Source organism: Budorcas taxicolor, chromosome 7 (assembly GCF_023091745.1).
Source record: "Budorcas taxicolor isolate Tak-1 chromosome 7, Takin1.1, whole genome shotgun sequence".
NCBI lineage: Eukaryota > Metazoa > Chordata > Mammalia > Artiodactyla > Bovidae > Budorcas > Budorcas taxicolor.
The window spans coordinates 68,783,267-68,801,648 of record NC_068916.1 but is presented as its reverse complement, the minus strand read 5'-3'; the positions used below and the strand labels follow the sequence as shown (position 1 = coordinate 68,801,648).

The 18,382-nt window shown below is 33.0% G+C and overlaps 1 protein-coding gene across 2 annotated transcripts in view; it reads left to right on the top strand.

The window, feature by feature from the left end:
- CLINT1 (clathrin interactor 1) overlaps window positions 1-17,886 on the top strand; it is a 59,446-nt gene extending 41,560 nt beyond the window's left edge. The window contains exons 7-12 of one of the 2 annotated variants that reach the window (XM_052643010.1): window positions 1,244-1,490; window positions 3,742-3,811; window positions 10,264-10,338; window positions 13,261-13,553; window positions 15,098-15,248; window positions 16,193-17,886. In XM_052643010.1, coding sequence (XP_052498970.1) covers window positions 1,244-1,490; window positions 3,742-3,811; window positions 10,264-10,338; window positions 13,261-13,553; window positions 15,098-15,248; window positions 16,193-16,539 — 1,183 coding nt within the window. In that variant the 3' untranslated portion in view covers window positions 16,540-17,886. Of the gene's footprint in view, window positions 1-1,243; window positions 1,491-3,741; window positions 3,812-10,263; window positions 10,339-13,260; window positions 13,554-15,043; window positions 15,249-16,192 lie in introns of both variants that reach the window. The other variant, XM_052643009.1, reaches the window with a different exon arrangement.
- Window positions 17,887-18,382: the final 496 nt, after the last annotated feature.

Below are 18,382 nucleotides of genomic sequence, written 5' to 3'. Positions count from 1 at the left end.
ACAGTACTGATGATGGGAATCTTCAGGTCATTTGTTGCTTAGAAGTTAGTGACAAGGGCTTTTGAATACTTAATCAGAACTAGTAGATTCTTTAAAATGCTTGTAGATAAAAATACATTTAACCCCTTTACTCAGTGTGGGAAGTCATTCTTCTTGATTCTTGATTTATACAGGCTCCAAACTGATTTATATTTAAGTAGATATTGCTTTAGTCTTAGATAATTTGCATCAGTAGTAATACTCATAATTTTAAGGAGAATTTTAAGTATTTTATTTCAGGATATTTATAATTTAAACCACCTACTCTAAAATTAAGAAATAAAGGTAATGGAACATATTTCAGGTAATTTCTCTCTCTGTCTTACTTGTACCAGGAAAAAAACCCTCAATACCTCATTACTGGAGAATACATTATTGCTGACATTTTCTATTCGTGGCATATGAAATATGCATTTTTTACTCATTCTGCATTTTTATTTTATTTTTTACTTTCACACTGTTAAGGAAAAGAAGTTTTTTTTTTTTAATGTGCCCAAAAAAGAATTATTTCAAAACATTTAAAATACATTTAAATTTTCTGTAGAACAGTTTTCATAGTTTTGTAAAAGTTTGATCTCCTGATTCTGTATATAGTAAATTAGAGCACAGTTGTTGTAAAGTGCACTATCTCCTTTTTCTGCATTTACAGATGAGAGTTTAATCATTTGAATTCAGATAGGATGATATTTAGAAGATATTCATTGAAATTATAGTATTTTATTATATATTTGCTTAGTATATGAGAGTCACTGACAGAATTATATAAATGAAACTGTAGTTGTTGCACAAAATCCATTTCAAGAAAATGTAACTTGCAGTTGTTTGAGCTCCCAGGGTCTCATTAGTTGATTCTGATATGATAATAATTCAGCTATTTTATTTTTTAATTAAACTTTAAATCTGTAATAAATAAGCACCTGAATTATTTTAGGCCTTTTTGTTTGTACACATTTATGTAAATGCTTTTTTGTAGCAGTGTTTTAGTCTTACCTGGGGAATTTGATGGGTTCCCACTTCCCCTCCCCATTGCACACATATCATATTCAGATAGCTTAGATAACATTGTCTTGATCACTGTCAAGTAAGTCAAAGTACAGAATTTTGGAGTGACTGCATTTGAAATTCTTTAGCTCAAATCACTGAAGGCTCCATTGAAAAATAATCCCTTGTCTTATTATTTTCCTTCATTTTAAATATCTTTTAGTGACAGTGATGAGGAAAAGAAAGCAAGAAGAGGCAGATCTCCCAAAGGTGAATTCAAAGATGAAGAGGAGACTGTGACGACAAAGCATATCCATATCACACAGGCCACAGAGACCACCACCACAAGACACAAGCGCACAGCAAATCCTTCCAAAACCATTGATCTTGGCGCAGCAGCACATTACACGGGGGACAAAGCAAGTCCAGATCAGAATGCTTCAACTCATACACCTCAGTCTTCACTTAAGGTGCGAATGGCACAAGTTTACACATTATACACAACTTTATTCTTAAAAAATTACTTTTAGATTTATTGCATTCGTAGTCTCAGGCATTTCTAGGTAATCTTATTAATTATAGATCATCTGGCATATATTGAAGTGAAGTGACTGGCATATATTAGTCACTCATTAATAATAAGAAATCTCTTTGGAGGAAGAAACCTGTCCAGTTGCTGAATGATTATCTATGCACTTTCTGTGGAAATAGTAATGACACTCTTGGTTCATTTGGGAAAAGCTGTGAATCAGAATGTAGTGCCTTTATTTCCTACTAGGCACTACCACTGGTGCCAAGTGCCAGATTCATTAAGGCAAATGTGGTAGTGTTTGAAAGTTGTAAGCAATGACAATGTGTATATATGACAAGCTTATATATAGGGGAAATGGTCTTGTTTAATACAGGGATGGTGCCTGTGATGGGAGGTTAATTTGCCTTGTGGCCAGTATTGATCAGTAGCAGCATTACTTCATGTACCGTCATCATTTTTTTTTCCACCAAAGAGATGAAATCCACTCGCCAGATACCTGACTGCAAGCTAGTCTTTTGGGGAGAAATCTGCCAAAGAGGGAGGTTTACCCCAAAAGGCTAAATAGTTGTTTTGTTACTATACCCCTCCTAGTGTTCTCACAGTTTGTACCTTCTCATCAAATGTAGCCTGTGGAAAATATTTTGCTAATGTATTCTGTGAATTGCAGGTGACTCTAAAAATAAAGCTAGTCCTACTTAGTGGCAAGAACTGTGTCAACTTTTCCCAAATATTTTCTGGTGTTTCACTCATACTGTCCTCTGTATAGATCTGATGAAAACCTCAAAATTCAAAATTATAACTCAACTTTAGTTGCAGTTAAAAGGGGGAAATGGTGCTGTTATTTCTTTGTGGTCTTAGCTTTCCCCTGCTGTGGATACAGTTAGTTAACTGATGACTCTAAGATTTGATAGTCATAATTAAAACCCAAATACATGATGGTTGTCATATGGAGAATTCATTCCAGGTTGTATGGGGAAAATCATTCAACCTGTATATATTTTTTAAACAATAAACTGAAACTTTTTCATCTTAAAAGATTTTAAATATAAATTTATAGTACAGCCTGAATGTATGTCACACCAAAAATATTTTATATTTGTAGTATATAAGCTTTTTGACTTTCTTACTGCTGAACAGATGTCTTGAACTCTCAAGTTCTTGAAAAGTTACTCAACCACTTCAGATATCTTTCAATCTCAAGGCCTTTTTGACCCACAGTATACAGTGTTTTACCCACTCCAGTATTCTTGCCTGGAGGATCCCAGGGACGGGGGAGCCTGGTGGGCTGCCGTCTGTGGGGTTGCACAGAGTCAGACACGACTGAAGCGACTTAGCAGCAGCAGCAGCATACAGTGTTTTAATCTTCAAACCTCAAATTAATATGCCTACTTATTTACAGTGTTTCCCTATTGCTAGCACTTTTTGTTCTAATTTAGTGTGTTTGTATTGAACATATTGAACCTATGTATTAGAGTGTTTAGGACTATGGAGAAGAGAGAAATTACATTACAACTCTAGCCCCACAGTTTAGTTTGGAAACTAAAACATATGTCAAGGTATATCAAACCAATATAGAATTATACTGACAAACATGATATACAGACAGTGTTGCTGAACTTCACAAAGTCATAAAATTTTAGAGCTGGATAGGATCTTGGCCTCCAATCTAGTAGATCTCAGACCTCTTACACATTGAAATTACCAAGGGAGCTTTGTAAGACTTTACAGACCAGGATCCCACCCTGGGCAATTATGATTCAGCATATTGTATATATATGTATATGTATATATACATATAAAATATATGTGTGTGTGTATGCTTCTCAAATGATTCTGCATTAATATTTGAGTGGGATCTGGAAGGTATGTTTTCTCATAGTGAAATACAATAAGAAAAGAATTGAGAAAGTAATCCAGGAGTAGTGGGCATGCCAAACTCATCTGATTTCTGAAAAGAAAGGAGTTAGGGGAAAGAGGAGTGTGGGTAAGTTAGGAATAGAATTACTTAAAAATATCTCTTTAAAGGGATTCAAGTTCACTTTTCTTTATTCAGAAAAGGAAATCTGCCTTTATTCAGATAATTACAGGTTTTTGTGTCTAAGTTGAGAATTAGAGATGAATAGAGCAGATTTTTTTTAAGTAGTAGAAATTTGTTTCCTAAGCTTATTAGTTTCTGTGTGTGTTTCCAGACTTCAGTGCCTAGCAGCAAGTCATCTGGTGACCTTGTCGATCTGTTTGATGGCACCAGCCAATCAACAGGTAAGCTTCGACACTGGCTTTTTGTTGGTTTCAAAGTAATTTTTTTTAATGGCAAATAAGAGATGGAATGAACATTTTTAAAAAATTTTTCTTACAGTAGATTTACTTTTAAAGTGAAATTAATGAGCCTTATAGCATTATTTAGGAGGAAATATTTAATTGCCTAAAATAAGGAAAACGAGTACTTAAGTATTTGATAATTCAGTAATCTCTCAATTTCCTTAGAACTGAGTATTTGGGGTCCCTTTACTTTCTCTGTAAGTGAAATATACTGCTCTTCCCATTTCACTGTCTTTTCATATTCTCAAATTAGCCATGCCTAGAGTTCATTTACACTTTTCATTCATTTATTCAGTAAACATTTATTGAACCAGACACTGGCCTGGGTGCTTGAGGTATTGATATAATGCTTAGTAAAGAGTCACAAATAGTTACAGACATACAGAGGAAAGGGGCATTCTGTGAAAGTGTGTAACTACCTTACATATTTTAAGAGGGCTATATCAAAAGAATAATAGTCCATTTACCATGATTTTCTCACAGAGAAGTTCAATGATTTCTTCAATTTGATTTCTAATATGTGGTAGATTTTTTTTTACTAATCCCCTATAAGTTGTTTTCAAGAAAATTGGTATTTTAGGGTTGCATTTGAGGATTGTGGAGTCATAATAAACTACTACAAGTCAAAGTAGCTTAATAAATAAATCTTTGTTTAAAGTTCATTTCACATTAAAATATAACTGGCAAGATAGGCATAGAAATAATGTCAAAGTAAATCTATTGTTTCTAGTTGTGTGTAATGATTTTTCAAAACTTAATTATTTTAAAATTTACAGTAGAGTTTAAGTGGATGTTTATGATGAAAATTACTTCTCACTGATAGTTTAGTACATGTGATTAATTTATTTTACTAATTTACAGTGGGATTATTTTCTCCCACTCCTTACCTATTACCATAAAATTAATTCTTAGATTGGGTGCTAACTTACTAGGGTGTCTGGTTCAAACCAGTGTCTGAGATTCTTCAATTCCCAGTCTCTCTTTTTCTGTAACTATAACTGTTCCTAAAATTATTCTTTAAACTCTATTGAACTGTCATGCCCAAAGTAACAAACAACCACATTAGTTGTTTAACAATTTATGTGCTGTCTTTTTTGTATGCTGAAGATTTTAACTGTAGTATTAACTGGTAGTTAGCATGTAATCATATAGTAGAGACTTGGTGTTACATAATATCAACTACTTTGGACTTCCTGGTATGAAATATTTAAGAGCCTCTTTCATGTATCTGTGGAAAGTTTTAATGGAGCAATCAGAGAAGAATTAACTAGAAAGGTCAGATGAGTGAATCTAACTTTTCCTTGGTGTTATCAGGATTGCTTTGAACAGAGAGAATTACTAAATCCAACATGCTTCCTTTACTTGGCAAGAAACCTTTGAGTGATTTTTCTTTTCCAGTGCTAACAGTAGATTGACTAATTAAATAGAAGTAGTCGTTAATAGAGTAATTGAGACAAAGTCTGAATGAAATCCAAAATATTTCTTGTCTTAATTTTTTATTTTAATATTTTCTAAAAACCATCTGATAGTGGGTTGACAACCTAATTATTTTTTAAAGTTCTCTTCTATTTGAAATAGTTTGTTTAACCAGTTTGTGCAGAACCCCCTCCAATCAGTAAGATGAATTTCATTACCATGAATTTCTATTTAAATATTTTTAGTAATAATAACATTTTAAATTGAATTCAGCAGTGGGAAAAAAGTTGTATTTTAAATCTTTAGCACCTGTATGTGAGAAAGTCTTAAAGAATCTACCATACTAACATTGCTGTTTGGTATGCCATTTGGGTGTCATTTACCAGATGTGCCTGTGTTTATAATGGTGCCATCATGCAAGTAATATGGGCATGAACTGTAAACTTAAGCAGATATGACTTCTGTACCACTCACCAGAAAAATGTCTCCTTGGAGAAAATGGATTTTCTTTTTTTATGTGTTGTTACATCCTTCTTGTTAGCATCTTTAGAAGTATATGTGGTAAAATCGTTGCGGAATATCAACCAAGTTTAAAAATACACATATGAAACCCATTTATCAAGATTTATTTGAGACTATCTTGATATATCCCACTGTGGTGATGTTCTTTTAAGATCTGTACTCAAATGATATTTTGATGACTTTTATGTATAGTATATTTGCTGTATTTAGAAAATCAGCCAGTTACAAATGTAATGCCAAGAGTCATTCTGTTTCATTTTTTAGTATATATTGTCCTAAAAGTTTACGTTGTCTCCTTTGTCCCTTTTATAATTAATGAATTTAGGTCTTGATTAACATACTACTCTGTAAGTTATTTCTAGTACAATTAACGAGGTTGAAGAGAAAATCGAAAGACTTTACAAGGCTTGCGATATGTTTTGAATTTAAGTTAAAAACTATAGAAGATTAACATACATCAAATCCAAAATCTTCACTATATATACATTTGAACCTGTTGCCCTGTACCCAGTTAGTTGAGGATATTTACAAGGATAGGAACTACCTTGTTATAGCCAAGTTACTGGTTGTTAGAAACCAATTTATATATTAGAATTTTCATGGGAGTTGTCTCTAGTTTAAACCAAGTTTACTAAAAATAAAATGTTTTACCATATTCTGTTTTCACTAATTAAAAGTAATGTATGCTCATTTTAGAAATTTTATGGAAAAAAAGTGATTTACTGTAACTGAGATAAAGTTAACTGTTAATAATTGGGGTGAATATTCTTATTTTATATTTTCTATATAGTCAGTATATTTAAGCATTATCTTTCATACCTTTTTCAGGCTTCTAGATAAAGATTTTTATTATTATTACATTTTTTTAAATTTCTTTTTCACTTAAAATCTCATGACCATTCTTTAAAAATAGTTGATATTTGCAGACCTTTGCTTTATAATCTTAACATTATCTAAATATGCTCTAATCTACTTGACTGGGCAGCGTCTTATTTTTTGGACATTAGGTTTTGTTTCCAAACTTTTCTCTGTTATAAAAGTAGGGAAATAGTATCTTTGAAAATACTGCATTTTGGTAAGGAGAAAAACAGTATTTCATTTTATTTTGCATGTGTTTGATGACTGAATTTGAAACTCTTCATGTTTTATATGCCAGTTGTAACTTGTCTGTTCATTTCTTTTGTCCTTTTTTTTTAAAAAAAAAATGGGGTTGTTTATCCTTATTTTTTAAAAAAACTTATTTATATTAGTTATTCATCATGTATTTATAATTTTTTGCATTTTCATTTTGTATTTATTAAAATTCCTCTTTGAAAAGTTTTCATAATATAATCTAGATGAAATTCTTTGTTAAAGAAAATGTCCATTTGTAGTTAAAGCACTGTCTAGTTCAGCTGTGTTTTTCCTGTTCACAGTATTGCTTTGGAAATACATGTTCCCAGCTGGTGACTGTAAATAACCTCCTTGCTGCCCTGAAAAGGCAGATGGAAATGGTTCATTTATAATGACACCTCTCATGTGGGAATCTTGAAGGATAGCTCTTATTGTGAAATTTAGCAGTCTTCCCCATGCAGCAATTTTTGGTAAATTATTCTTATTTAAATTTCCTTAGATAGATGTTATCTAGAAAAATGCTTAAATAAAGAAATTTTGTTAAATTTAAGCATTGGTATGCATAACATCATGCATATAGGTATGGATAGTCCCTTCTCAGAGTGAGAAACTTTTCTAAATGAAATAAGAGATTTTTAATTTCTGAGATAGTTTGCAAAGTTGAGGACAACATTATGTAAAACATAAGTAGAAGCATAATCTGCAGTACTTCAAAAGATGGAGAAAAGTTAAATCCCTTTCAAGGAAAGGTGGCTTCTATTTGTAAAATATTTATATGTGTGTTTCTACTCTTTCCCCTCCATTGTTCTTAAATTAGTCATATTTGAAATTAAATTCCCTATAGTATGGTTGGAGAAAATAATAATATTTGCTGTAGACACATTATGAACATTGTATAATTTTAGTTTAGGTGTTAAAAGGTAGAGCAGTAGAATAACTAAAATAGATTCTCACTTGAAATATTAAATTCAGGATGTGACAAAAATAAAATATGTCACCAGTGTGAAATTACGATTTCACGTTATTCAGTGCTTTTCTTCACAGCATGAATTTTCTTTGTAGCCCAGACTGGATAAGATTTGAAAATCCCTAACTTATTTGGCATAATAAATTACATATTGATATCTATTCACTGTTTAAATGAAGAAAATGAAAATAATCCCCAGTTTTCCTTCTATTAATAATCCCTTAATGCTATAATAAAAGATTATCTTTCTGTTACCTAACTGTATACTTGGATCATATGTGCTTGTTTATATAGGTAAAAAATATAGCTCACTGATCTTTTGTACCCATCATCTTTTGTATATATTATGACATATGTACCTTTAGAGAGAAATCATTATGATATTTATCTTTAGATAAAGCAGAAGTAGACATGTGAGCTGTAATTGTTGCTCGGAGTAGAGAACCTTGGCCTTCATGGACGTTAGTTCATGGTGAATGGGTATATATGTGAATTTGTGCATCTTTTATGAGGTGAAGAAATGAGGAATTCGTTAGACCTGCTGATAGGTGACTATAGTAAATGTGCATTAAAAAGAAATACCAAGTATACATGTATCAGAAACTGATTTGTTCCTTTTATTACTTCTGGCCATTTATTACGAAGGGGAGATGGTTCTAGTTTAATTAACCCAGTTGAGTGTAGCAGATGGGGCAGAATGTCTTGCAGTGATAAGACAATTCAGAAATGGCACCAGATGTTGGAAGCTGTCCCTGGTGGTGTTTGAGTGCAGCCCAGATGTTCTGGTCCCACCTGGCTAGTTTCTAAGCACTGCAGGCTAAGCAGCTGTGATGTAACCTATATAATGTTCACATAACACTAAAAGCACTATAATTGAACTGCTGCTCTAAATTTCTAAGGTTGTGACTCTTTTTAAGAGGTGAAATCTTTAAGGACAAACAAAAAACAAGGACAGCTATTTAAGGTTTTAGATCCATTGACTATTGCTATTTCCTTGGTAACTGAATTAAGAAGTGGAATATAAAATTTAACAATGTTACTGTTCAAATTGTAGATAAAAGGAAATATTCTTATTTATGTAGTGTTTACAAGTGAAAATTTGTATGAGAATGTGATGTTATGCAAGCAGAGTTTGACCTGCAGCCTTATGATTTGAATCTCACCTCTTTAGAAACACCAGTCTGGAAGTAGCAGAAAGCTACTATTTTTTCAAATACTAAAAATGCATGTATTTGCAAGTAAATAGTAGGAGAAAAAAAAGGTCCACCTAAATCATTGCGTTCATTCTTTTTCCTGTAGTTATTAAAACTGACTTCTGTGCAGATCAACTTCAAGGTTTTTTTTTTTTTTCTATTTCTATTTTTTAAAATATCAAGCTGCAGAAAATGTGTCACAGTTTCTCTTTCTAGTTTTTTTTTTTTGTTATTGTACAGTTTGAGAGAGAATTACAAGCATTGTGACATTTTACCCTAAAATACTTGAGTATATGTCTCCTTACAACAAGGACATTTTCCATCATCATCATAATATAATGATCATACTTTGGAAATTTAACATTAAAACAGTATTACTGTATAATAGACCATATTCACATTTCCCTGGTATCTCAATTACATCATTTCACGCATTTCGTTTACTTGTCATGTTCCTTTAGGCTTCTTTAATCTGGAGTGGTCCCAGTCTTTTTTGTCTTTTATGATGACATGTTCTGAAAAGTCTGGAGAGTTGTTTTGCAGAATATCCCTCAGTTTGTATTTGTCTGATTTATTCCTCATGACTGGATTCCCGTTAAATATTCTGGGAAAGAATTTCTACATGGGTGATGATCTCTTTTTTAGTCCCTTACATTAGGTAGCCTATGAGTACTATTTTCTCCAGTTATTAGTGACATTAAGTTTGAGCACCTGACATTGTTTAAGATGATATCCATCTAATTTCTGCATTGTAAAAATAGCTTCATCCCTTTTTATTTGTAAATAATCTGTAGGGTGATGATTTGAGAATATGTGATTATCTTATTACCCAGAAACATGTTTCCCAGGTTTTAGCATCCATTGAAGATTCTTATAAAGGGTGTGATTAGCCAGATAAACTGTATGCCTACATTAGGTTTGTGAAGTCTAAGTAAGGGATAACTTTAATAACAGTTGTATCAATCAGTAAGCTATAGAACTGAGGATGTTAGAGAGTTGGTGATAGCTGAAAGGGAACATGGTGGCATAAAAAGCTAGATCAGCTAACTAGCTTTTATGATAGGTCTTGGGGTCTAATATATTGAGTAATTTTTGAGTACTGTGCTAAAATAGCTTCCTAATAAAACTGCTATCAATTGTGCTGTGGTCCTAACAATTTTTCCCTCATATTTAATTTCTAGGAGGCTCAGCTGATTTATTTGGAGGATTTGCTGACTTTGGCTCAGCTGCTGCATCAGGCAACTTCCCTTCCCAAGGTACGATATGATTTGACTGGCCAGAAATCTAGAGGCCGTGAAAAGGTTACCAAAACAGCTCTTCCCCCACCCTATTCGCTATCTGCTTCTTTTGGCCATTTTTCTACTTGTAGTATTTGTAATTCCCACTTACCAAATAATTTATTCACAAAGTTATTTTATTAGACTAGTATCCTAGATGTGCCCAATGAATTAATTTCATTGCAGACTACTCAGGTACACCTAAATAAAGTTCTCCTCACTCATAAGTGACTCTTGTTTAGTTTCCTCTGGAGGGAGGAAGTGGGTGGGGGTAGGTGGGTAGGAGTGTGAATAAGTATAAATCTCATCTTAGCAAAAGAAAATATTAATGATTTTCTTGAATGAAATTCAAGGACATTGGAATTGGGCAGACTGTTTTGCCAAAATTAATTTCTTTGAAATTTAGGTATCTTAAGAGAATTTTTATGAAAAATAACTGAACTTCATTTTGACATATCCTTGAATGTGAGGAAAATAAAACTTCCTCATTCCATGTTAGTTAAATAAAAAATTTTAAAATACCCTAGATTTGCTGTGATCCATTCACAGTATTTGTAAAGATCAAATCATTATGTTGTCTACCTGAAACTAACAGAATGTTACATATCAATTAGACCCTCAGTTTTTTTTTTGATGGCAAAAAAGTGCTAACATCTAAGCAAATACAGACTTAAACATCGTGGATTGAGTGAAGGGCTTGTATTTTTCCCCCTTTTTATTAATATGTTTTATCTTACTGCCTCTGCCATATGCTTTAGTATATGAGCCTCTACCTTTCTAAGATTGGGAATAATGCTTCTTGTCATGGTTCTTGATAATGTCCATAGAAATGTGTAGAATGGAGTCTTAAGTTCGTTATTAAGTGTCTCTTAGGTTGTAAAGTGTTGGTTCTAATGTTTTTTCCATAAAATCTGGTCGGTCTCAAATTTGAGAGATAGTATAAAAAAACTTACATTTAAAAATCATAAGCATGAGGTGAGGCAAGGAGAAAATATTTAACTTAATTAGTCTTATTTTAAGTAGAGTTGTATGTCCCCATTAAATTAGATTAAAATTTATATTTAGTAATAGCTAGTTTAGGTTTGTGAGGATTTAGGAAGAAAGTTGCATAGTTTTTAATGTGAGTTGGGTTATTTGGACAACTTGTATAAATTCCAAGTATTTCCCAGAAATTAGCATTGTGGAGTAATGAAGTGCGTCATTTTAAAAGGGTGACTATGACTTCTAAACATTAATACCTTACTTTAGGCAAATCAAAATGGAAAATAAACATTGCCCCAGTTTTATAGGCTGCTTGTGTAATTCTCAAAAGTTTTATGTATATAAAGTTGCCTACTATGCAAATAATTCAAATATGTTAATGTTGGTAAGTGATGCATCTCTTCATCTGTATGCGTGTGATTAATATAACCTGATCACCATTACGCAAGGGGCTGAAACTGTTGCAACAATGATTAATCATTTCTGAACAATATATGCCTCACTAGAAGTCTCTTCCTCTCATGATTAATCATTTCAGATAAAGTTTTCAGAAGGGGCAACACATTTTGCCCCAGTTTCCATTCTTACTCTGTTTTCTAGATCAAGTAGATAGAAAATCAGCATACAGTTTACGTTTATCCAGCAGTCTTCTTTAAATTAATTTAAATTGTTTAATATATAGAACTAATTGTAAAACTTAATTCAGTCGTTTTTGTAAAGAAGATCAAAGACATATTTTAGCAAAACCCTGAGGTAATGAATATTAGCCCAGTTCTTACATTAAATTGTTGATAGAGCTTGGGGTTTCTAATGAATTATTTTCTCTTTTGAGGGTGCTTATAATATAATATGGTAATAGAAGAATATAATTGTAAAGACTTAATGTTATTGTTCTCTTTTGATATTCAGCATAATGAGATACAGTATTGAAGTGGTTGCTTACCTTTTAGGCTAGACAAAATGTATTTCCAAGTTGTAAGTGAAGATAGCAAAGAAATGGTGTTAATTGGAACTGCATATTATTCACTTTCAGATGACAGTTTACATGTAGCTCTTTCTTCACCTTTGCTTTTTTCAACTTCCATTAATTCACATGTATCTATTTGTCCCTTTCTTGAAGTAAGATTTGTTTATTTTGTATAGACTAATTAAAAAAATTTTTTTAAGTTCTTAAACTTATTATACTTTGAAGCATAGTGATAGTTTTGTTCCTTTTAAAAAAAATATTAGCAGGAGTTCCCCTCTTAAGACTTGCCCCACTTTTTAATGTAAATAGATTGAACAGTTCCATTTGAAGTGAGCAGTTTTCTAAGGTTATAATATCATAGCTCTCTGTAGCCTTTGTATTGTAAGTGGAAGCATGGCCAAATGGGTGAGAACTTCTTACAGAAATTTACTAGTCCTGCTCTTCATTTCGTTGTGTTTTTGTTTCATGTTTTAATGAATTTGGGGTTTTATTTCCATGAGATGGTATAAGTCATAGCTTGCTTTCTCTTTGACCCTTTCCAAATAATGAATGAACTCTCCCAGCAAAAGGTTTAACCAGTTTAGAGTTTTGTTCTTGTTTTGAGGGGAGCTCAGGCTAGTTCATATTAATTTAGCTAGAAACATAGTTGATATGCATGCTTAGGTTAAAGGAAAGTTTTGGTTTCTATCATTTCTTGTTGTTACCTTAGACCTGCCAATGGCCAGAGATGGATTTTACTTTATATGTGGAAGTTTTTATTTTTTCTTTGCCACCTTGTTAAATAACACTCATGGAATATTCATGAGAAAAAATAACATCCAGATGGAGATGGTACCTACAGATGCTAATTTGGATGGACACAGATCAGCTCTAATTTGTTTCAGTTGGTAGATTGTTAATTTGTTCTGGGCATCTCAGAAACTTTCTTACCCTTATCATTCTTTCTTTCTCAGTAACAGCAACAAGTGGGAATGGAGACTTTGGTGACTGGAGTGCCTTCAACCAAGCCCCATCAGTCCCTGTTGCTGCCAGTGGCGAGCTCTTCGGCAGTGCCTCACAGCCAGCTGTAGAGCTTGTCAGTAGCTCACAACCAGCTTTAGGCCCACCTCCAGCTGCCTCAAATTCCTCAGACCTATTTGATCTTATGGGCTCATCACAGGCAACCATGACATCTTCCCAGAGTATGAATTTCTCGATGATGAGCACTAATACTGTAGGGCTGGGTTTGCCCATGTCAAGATCACAGGTAAGTTACCTGCCTCCCTTGGAAATGGTAATTCATAATTTTTGATGTGCTGTGACTAATCTAATGGAAGGTTGGCATAAAACAGAAAAATAAGTATGTGATACATGATTACTTTTGTACATTGCATTTACCTTGTGCCCTTTCCCCTGGAATAGTCATCTGGTTCTCCAGGGCAAGGCTTTCCCACCCATCTGGCTATCCATGCAAAGCCAAGTGTGATGCCTTTCACAGAGGAGGCATTTGCTGAAAATTTTATTGAACAAATAATTGGTATTTATTTTAATAGTTTAAAAAAGTGTTTTTAAGAAGAAGGAATAGAGATATATTGCTAATATAGAAGATTATTCTCTAAAATAATGTACTTCCCTATTCTAGGCCTCCTCTACATTATATACTGTTTATATAGGCTTTCAGCTCTCACTTTCCTAAAGACAACTGAATAGGAACTTTGTAATTCACTTTTAAAAATTAAATCTAAATCACCTGATACTCACTTAGAACTAAAACAAGTGCATATTTGTCTGAAGTTGTACCAGGAACTTGCTATTTTTGACTCAGGCTATTCAGAATATTTGCTTATGATGCTAATTATTCAGTTTAATGTGTAGATTACCTTCTTTGGGGTGTTAGGATGAAGGGAGAGACAGAAGAAACAGAAAGGTGACTCGTCTGTATAACAGATATTAGACCTAACATTAAAAACAAAGGACATAAAAGCCATACCAGTGCCATTAAATTGAACTGAACAAGCCCAAGCTAGTTTATTCTTTATAGCGTTTCTTTCATATGGTCTTATCATAAAGCCAGTCTACTTATTTACAATCTTAGTTGCATCTGTGTTGTGATTCTTTGCATTGGTCGATTTTTAATTATTCCTCCTACTCCTATCTCTCCCTTTTTCTGTCCTTGCTGCAGTTATTCTGGTAGTAATTACCAGGTACCTCTGCTTCTTTTTCCTGAATCTCTCCTCCTGAATTGGTCCATATTATAGCAAGTTCCACTAGTGTTGTTCACTTTAGGTAATAGAAATGTACATGGAGCAAGGATATATCAGTCGGGTTTTCTGGAGTATAATTTGCTGTCTTGATGGTTTTGCTTTTTTTTTTTTTTTTTAGCATGAGAACTTATACCCTGAATTCCATTTTGTAAGAATAAATTTCCACTTGTGTATTTCCTTAAAGTTGTACTAACCTGAAGTTAGTAGTTATCTTGGAATGGTGGCTTCTAGACTTGGGGTGATGGGAGGATAATTGTTAATGTAAATATCTTAGTTTTTTCTCCAAATATGATTTGGATTTCAGGAGGAATATTATGGGAGGCTAGTGGTACCGGAAGGGTATTGAAGACCTTAATATAGAACATTGAAAGTTTCAGAAGTTTCTTACAAAGTCTAGTATATATCAGTATTTGGAGTTACTGTGATTAACCTGCCATTTGATAATCTTTATAGATAAGATACTTAATTTTTAGAGCATTTTTCTATTTTCCAGCCTTTGCAAAATGTTAGCACAGTGCTGCAGAAGCCTAATCCTCTCTATAATCAGAATACAGATATGGTCCAGAAGTCAGTCAACAAAACCCTGCCCTCTACTTGGTCTGACCCCAGTGTAAACATCAGCCTAGACAACTTACTACCTGGTATGCAGCCTTCCAAACCCCAGCAGCCATCACTCAATACAATGATTCAACAACAGAGTAAGTTACTGCAAGACATCCATTTGTTTGTGTACTTGTAATCCTTTGCCCTTATGCCAGGACTACTTTAAAACATACTGAAGGCAGCTTTGTGTTCACATTAAGATTTTTTTTCACATAAGATCTGGTGTCCCTCCTGCCGCATTAAATTGCTTTGTATTCTGGTCTTAGCATGATAACATTTATTGTATGATGGTGAGTTTTGGGAGCCTGATCACTAAAATAAAAAATACTGTTTTTAACATAGGCAAATATGTCAAGGAAACAAAACTCATCTGAACTCCATAATTCAGGGATAATCACCATTAATTGATATTTCTTCACATTCCATCTTTGCTAACTGCATTTTTAATGCTTGAGAGCGTTATGTGTATATTTCTTGGAGTTCACATTCAACATTAAATTGTTGTTTTTCCTATGTTGAATATTCTTAAGAAAGTATGATTTTTGTATCTTTATAGTTATCTATTGTATTACTGTGCAGTTCCTCTATTTCCATTGTTTCCAGCTTTTTGCTATAAATAACTCCATGATTTTGTGTAAATCTTTGTACTTGTGATTTTTTCCCCTTAGTATGATGTTCTAAAAATAGAGCAAGTCAAAGGATAAAACCTTTTTAAAGGTTTTGATACACAATAGCTCTTGACAACTTGTTAGGTTGGATTCAATAGATTTTATAGGAATGATTTTAAATTGCCTGATGTTTTCCCCCAGGCCACTCCTATGTTTCTACATCTTGGGGAAACCAGAGCTGACAGCCGCTGAATATTTCTCATGAGTAATCAATACAAGTTAATTGACAATTGACTTCTCTTATAAAATCACTGTGAAGTAATTTTATTGGGGCTTACAAGTATTGATGGTCAGGCAGATTGTATTATTTTTCTGCTCTCTAAGTCTAAGAATTCAGAATGGTAAAGTTCTTTTGTCTCTTCTTCTGTTAGATATGCAACAGCCTATGAATATGATGACCCAAAGTTTCGGAGCTGTAAACCTCAGTTCTCCATCGAACATGCTTCCTGTCCGGCCTCAAACTAATCCTTTGATGGGGGGACCCATGCCTATGAGCATGCCCAATGTGATGACTGGCACCATGGGAATGGCCCCTCTTGGAAATAGTCCAATGATGAACCAGAGCATGATGGGCATGAATATGAACATAGGGATGTCAACTACAGGGATGGGCCTGACAGGCACAATGGGAATGGGCATGCCCAACTTAGCCATGACTTCTGGAACTGTGCAACCCAAGCAAGATGCCTTTGCAAATTTCGCCAACTTTAGCAAATAAGAGAATATAAAGGAACAGATTGAGTGAAGGATTTTTAGTGGTGTAGATAGGTGATGTTGGGATAGAAAATGCTAATCAACTCCCCTTTCTTTTATCAATTAATTAAAATAAACCTACATTAAGAGCCAAAAAGGCTGTTTTATAAAAGTAAAATGTCTAGTATTTTAGATGGCCAGGCAAGGGCACTTGATGAGACAGTCTGAAACATTTTTCCAGTGAGACCACAAATGGGGTAGTGAGATCGTTGAAAGCCTTTATAAATTGAAGAGCCAATTTTAATATCATAATATGTGGGAAGACTAGAATAGGGCTGAATAAACATGTTTGAATCTCTAATTTTATACTTTTCTTTTCCTGAAGAACTTGATTTTTCTGTCCCTGAATCACCTTGTCACAATTGGGTCTGTTCCTTTTACTACCACTCTTGAGTCCATATATGAAATCATTAAAGTTGGATGATCAGTTTTTTATAAAAATATATATTTTTGTCCAAAAAAGGCATACATATGTGATTATGGCTAAATCAAAGGTAACTGGAATGTATATACTTTTGCTAATGTTCCAACAACACTGCTATTATACTATCCAAGTTTTTATTGTAACAAAACCTCTTTAAGCAATTGGTGACAGCTATGGGACTTTTCCCATTTCTTCTGCTATAATTATCCTGTGCAGAACTAGAAAAAATATTTTTTTCGGGACTGCTCTATGGTTTCCTTTAAAGAAAAAAAACCTCCAGTATTTCTGGTTTTAGCAGTCATTATTTACACTTTGCAGTGATTAACTTGGTAAGACTTCCCTTCCATGTTTATCCTTGTAGCCACCACATAATAGGAACAGTCAAAAGAGAAAAATATTTATTTTTTTTGGTGTCTTTTAAAAAAATTGAAAAGGTGAAAATTCATTAAGACCTTAAATATAAATGTAAGAACTCAACAATGTTGGCTTTTAGATTTTATACAGTATTGTTTTGTTTTGGTTTTGAGTGTATATAATATGGCATTAGCAATATGGTTCCAATAGAGGCGAGTTAAATATCTATATTATTAAAGGAGACCTGTAGCAGTCAAAGATTTTATTGATTTAATGCAAATAAAGGAAATTAATTAAGATGTTTTTGTTTTCCTGCTGTAATTCTGCATTAAGCTCACATGAAAATCATGATTCTAGAGTTTGGAATGCAAAATTGTTTCACCCTCAAGCTGGGAATATTTTTTAAAATGAATAATATAGGTATCAAATTATTACCTCCCCACTTTGTGTTGAAATTTTTTTAATTAAATTGATGAAACTTTGTTTCCATTGTATTCATAAAGTTCTGTTATACATAACATTAAAATGTTCATTAAAATCAATGTTGAACTGCTTTTTCTTTCATTATGTTAGACATTTGAAACCGTTTGGGGAAAAAATAATTATAATTTGGGTAAAGTAATTTTTATAAATAATTTAAAATTATTTAATGACTTCTCTATTCCTTCCTATCAGACTCTACTGTTAGGAATTAAAAATGAAGCAGCAAAGATATCCTGACCTGCTCCATTTTTGCTAATGTTCCATCTACAACATTTCTAATTAGGCAGAAATTCATGTACTTCTGCTAAGCAGTAATGAAAAGTGATTCATTTGCTGAATAAGAGATGAGAGAGAGTGTAATTAGCTGACTGTGGTTTTTAATCTTTCAACAATTCAATGTGTTTAAATTAGTTTCAAAGAATAGGAGCTTTCAAGTGCTGTTACTTCAGAGCAATCAAACCAGGCTCTGGTAAGCAGCATGGAGAGTATCTTCACTGATACTTGAAATCTGTAATCTTGAATTTTTTCTTTAAATTGAGAAGTATAG